The 4772-nt window shown below is 65.4% G+C and overlaps 1 protein-coding gene across 1 annotated transcript; it reads left to right on the top strand.

Annotated features, from left to right (window-relative positions):
• The first annotated feature begins 1094 nt into the window (after positions 1–1094).
• On the top strand, positions 1095–4566 carry LOC131747931 (small integral membrane protein 10-like protein 2A). Its single transcript, XM_059050005.2, has 2 exons — positions 1095–1874; positions 3466–4566. Exon 1 carries the CDS (start codon positions 1291–1293, stop codon positions 1525–1527), a length of 237 nt encoding a protein of 78 aa, XP_058905988.1. The 5' UTR covers positions 1095–1290; the 3' UTR covers positions 1528–1874; positions 3466–4566.
• Positions 4567–4772: the final 206 nt, after the last annotated feature.

The raw sequence follows: 4772 nt of genomic DNA, 5'->3' as shown, positions 1-4772 counted from the left end.
CAAAGTGCAGCAACAATCGACGAGAGGGGGTAGGGAACTGAACGCACCAAGGTATGGGATCAGAAGGGCACAGACAACTGATGGTTGCAAGGCAAGTTTAACAACAAAGCGTAGCCGTATATACACCCCTAAAGCAGGGAATTTGCTTAGTCACGCCTTATCGGCATCAGCTGGTTAATTGGCTTCTCGGCTTAGTCACGCCTTATCGGCATCAGCTGGTTGATTGGCTTCTCGGCTTCTCCCTCAAAGGCACCAATTTCCCCTCCAGGGTTGCTTTTCCTAGCTTTAGGGAACAACCCGGGACTCCCAGTAACTGAGCAGATCCCTGGAGCGATTTGGCCAAAGGCCATCTCCTTTTTTACGTTCATCCCATAAAGTCCAGGATGCATACCAAGGAGAGTACAATCGGGCCCTGAGGCTTATGAGGGTCTTAATGGCGCCTTCCTCAGAGGGCAATGCTCGCCACAGGTTTGGTGAAACTCCATAGGGCAGAGTTACCAGAAAAATGTGAATTAAAGAAAAGTACAGAGCGGGACTTCCCTGGTGGTGCAGTGGATAAGATTCCGCACTCCCAATGCAGGGGGTCCAGGTCCCATCCCTGGTCGGGGAACTAGATCCCACATTCATGCCGCAACTAAGAGTTTGCATGCCACAACTAAGGAGCCCGCCTGCTGCAACTAAGACCCGGCACAACCAAATAAATAAGTAAATAATTACTTTAAAGAAAAAGTACAGTGGGTTGGCTCGCCCAGTTTTCTGTGGAGACAGGGAGGGAGAGGGGATGGTGTAAACGGGCCGAGCGTTCAGGGTGGGCCTTCTGTGCAGAATCAACCCAGCGGTCCAGACCCTCCGGACCTCCACTGCCCCTGCTCTAGCACATTCTGCAAAAGGATCCCAGGGCACCAGCGCCTTCCAAAGCACTCAGGCCCTCTGGGCTCTCTTCTTGGCAGCATGGGAGGAGGCGGGGCATGCCGGGGGGGTGGGTCCGGGGGTGGGGCTGAGTCCACTCCAGCAGCTCGAAGTCGCCCGGCAAGGGGCGTGACCACGCTACGGGCGGAGCTACGCTGGCGGCCGCAACTCGGGGAGCAGGCGAGGGGGCGGAGCTGTCCCTGGGCGGCTGAGGCGGAGCCTTGGCTGTGGCTGCCACTGCAGCTGGAGCCCAACCGGGTAGGCGAGACCGAGAGCGGGGCGGGACGCGAGGGCTGCTGGCCGTCGGCTCAAGGCCTCGCCTCCACCTGCCCGCCCGCCTGCGGTGCGGTCGGTCGGCGGAGCCTGCGCCGGGCCGGGCCCATGGCGGCGTCGGCGGCCCTGTCTGCAGCGGCGGCGGCGGCGGCCCTGTCGGGCCTGGCGGTGCGGCTGTCTCGCTCGGCCGCGGCCCGCGGCTCGTACGGCGCCTTCTGCAAGGGGCTCACGCGCACGCTGATCACCTTCTTCGACCTGGCCTGGCGGCTGCGCGTGAACTTCCCCTACTTCTACATCGTGGCCTCGGTGATGCTCAACGTGCGCCTGCAGGTGCGGATCGAGTGAGCGCCCGCGACCACCGCCGCCCGGCCACGACGGCAGGGGCGCCGGCATGAAGCTCCGCGGGGCCCAGGGCCGCCGGGACGCGGCGGGGGAAGGAGGAGGGGCGGCTTGGGCCCCCGGACCCTAGAGCTCGGCGGAGGTCACGGCCACCGAGCCCCAAGCCCCGGCTCTGGTCACCCACGTCGCGGCCGGTGACAAACTGCACAGAAACTCGCGAAGCGGGCCCTTTCCATCGCACTCGAGAAAATTAGTTGAGTGCGGCCGACCTGTTGCCTCACCTTGGCCGAAGTGGGGAGGAGAAGGAAGAAATTGTGCAGCAGGAACGTGAATGACTGGCCCTGACCGAAGAGGTAGGAGGCCAGAGGTTGGACTTCGGGCTGGAGGGAGGCGGTTGCCATGACATCTAGATGTCCAGGCCGCTCGGTGGTTTGCGGGAGGCGTGGAAGAGGCCCGAGGAAGCCAGCCCGGAAAGCTGCCTAGCCGCGAGCAGACAAGGCAGGGCGGGCGCAGGCCCTCCGGGCTCCCTTGTCATATTTCCAAGATGGGGGTGAGAGGCGGCGGCCTCGGCATCTTGGAGGGTCAGCCCATCACCTCCCGCCCACGGCCCCGGTGGTGTCACCTGAACACGGGGGAGTGGAGGGAAATGGGCTCGGGGAGGCTCGGGGGGGGGGCGCCTAGAGGAGAAAAGATGCTGCTACCCTTGTCCTCTACCCGCTGGGGGGCAGCCTGGAAGGGTGGTTGTGTTCTTGGCCAAACCACAGGTCTGCCTCGTCCTCAGCCCTTTGCGCACCGGCCTCCCGCCTGGTCTCTGGGGCCAGGGGACGGCTCTCTGGCTGCTCCTGCTGTCCGTGATGGTCCCCTCTCCGCTCTCCTGGGGCATCCTCCAAAGGTCCGCATCTGGGGACACGGAAGAGCAGGAAAGACGCATTCCTCCCCGGCCCTCCCCCCATCTCAGCCCCGCTCACTCCAGCTCCTTCCAGTGCCTTCCCTGTGCCACAGCCCTGGACGGCCTCCAGCAGCCCCCGTGTCCCCAAGGATTTGGGAAAGTGGGGATCTCCTTGAGCGGAGGGCAGCTCTCGGCTGGGGTGGGGAGGACAGACGGAGAAGGGGCTTGTAGAGGAGGTGACACCTGGTGGGACAGGGACCGCTCTGGGTGGGGAGGCAGCTCTCAAGTCCCCATCTCTTTCTTTGTCTCAGGAACTGGTGTTATAGGAAGTGACCTGCCCCTTCTCTGGGCTTGTCCAGAGAGTCCCTAACCCTAACCCTAACCCTAACCCTGACCCTGACCCTAGAGCTGCCTGGGGAGCAGCCTAGAGAAGGGCCTGACCCACGAGGAGAGGAAGGGACCAGGCAGAGACCCCGAGGGGTGGGGTGGCCCCGTGGTCCGGTTCTGGGGTGGGGAAGGAAGGACAGACCTAGCGACACTCGGGGAGCTCAGTCCTGCGCACCTACTGGGGCTCTGGGAGGGGAGAGATTGGCCCTTATCACACAGGTAAGAAGTGGTGGAGCTGCATCTGCCTCTCGGCCTGCACTCTCCCACCTTCTGGAAGACCTAGCACGGGGGGGATGGGGCAAGGGAGCAGAGGCTTCCAGGGGACCTAGAGACAGAGGGGCCCATGGTAGGGAAAGTGGAGTGTATGGGAAGTCACAGGGGAGACCGGGGGACAGTCTGAGCTGAGGTGGGCACCGGAGAGATGAGGCCCAGCGCCGCCGGGGAGCAAGGTCCTCACCGCCAGAGCCGGCCCTCCCCACCCTGCTGCAAATCCCACCCCAGGCTGGACCAAGGGCTCCTCAGTGTTGAGTGGCACAAGCCTCTCGGTTTGGGGGGGCGGGGTCGGGAGGGGGCGTGGCCCCTGGGGACCGTGTCAGCAGGAGGGGAAGGGACAGTGGTGCGTGGGATGGGGCGGAGACCCTCGCCTGACCCCACGTCTCTGTCCCCAGGCTGGCCCCTGGGCCCAGCATCGCACGGGAGAGACTCATCTGGATGGGCCTGCATTGGTCCCGGAGGCCTTGGCTGCGCTGCTGACTGATGCACCAGGAGCCGTGCCGAGGGGAGGCGGCAGAGACCCTGGCCCTCACGCCGCACCGGTCCCACGTCTGCTCGGGCAGTGGTTGCTCACGGTCGATGCGCTCAGAGTTCCTGGGGCTGAGGACCCCAGCAGCCTGGTTGCCCCCAGGACAGAGTGGACGAGCCTCACACCATGTGGCCTCCTCAGCTGCCCAGCTGGAGCCCGGGTCCCAGGTGAGGATCTCTGCCTGCCTCACCCCGGGGCCGGAGGCTGCACCGCGGCCACCACGTGCCCCCCACAGATGCCCACCGACGGGGCCTGATGGCTTCCTTCCTTGTGCCAAGTCACCCGGAGCCCTGGTCCTGGTGGCCCTCCTCCACCGCAGCTGTGTCCACCCAGGTCCACTTCTGGGAGCCTGCCAGCCTGCGGACTGCACCCACGGAGCTGTGGGGACCACGTCTGAGAGACTGTGACGCGGGGCTGCAGGGGAGGAGGGGGGCAGAGGACGAGGGTCCTCCTTGGGGCTGATTCGCAGATGTGCCCCTTTCAAGCCCAGCTCTCACCCTCCGGGTGGCTGGATCGCCAGCTCCAGCCTCTTGCTGGGCCAGCCTGAGAGGGCCTGAGAATGGCACAGGGGAGGCTCTTCGCTGACCGCGTGGGTGCCCGTGTGTGAGCGCGCATGTATGAGTGTGTGCGAGTGTGCGGGTGTGAGCGTGTGTGTGAGTGCTTGTGCACGCCCACAAGCGGCTGTGCGTTGCAGCGGGCGCGGAGCTGTTGGGCGGAGTGAGCTGTGCAGGGTGCCCTGTCCTTCCTGGGCTCGGGGCTCAGCCGGAGCTGCCTGGGGCTGCTTCCCAACGGGGAGAAAGCGTGCTGGAGGCCCAGGGGCCCGGGCTCAGAGACCCCCTCCCACCCGCAGAGAACCCCCCCATCGTGGGAGGGGCACGGCGGTGGCCCTGGCTGGGGCTGTCTGCGCTCCGAGGGGCTGGCCGTGGGAGGGGCTGGCCGTGGGAGGGGCTGTCTGCGCTCCGAGGGGCTGGCCGTGGGAGGGGCTGGCCGTGGGAGGGGCTGTCTGCGCTCTGAGGGGCTGGCCGTGGGAGGTGCTGGCTATGGGAGGGGCCGGGCGTGGGAGGGGCCGGGCGTGGGAGGGGCTGGGGACGCGTCCTTAGCATGCGCTCCTGCCGCGGCTGTTCTTAGGGTTCTGGCCTTGAGTACTTAGCTGCTTCCGCTTTCCCACCTCTT

Source organism: Kogia breviceps, chromosome X (genome assembly GCF_026419965.1).
Source record: "Kogia breviceps isolate mKogBre1 chromosome X, mKogBre1 haplotype 1, whole genome shotgun sequence".
Taxonomy (NCBI): domain Eukaryota; kingdom Metazoa; phylum Chordata; class Mammalia; order Artiodactyla; family Physeteridae; genus Kogia; species Kogia breviceps.
This window is presented reverse-complemented; position numbering and strand designations above follow the sequence as displayed.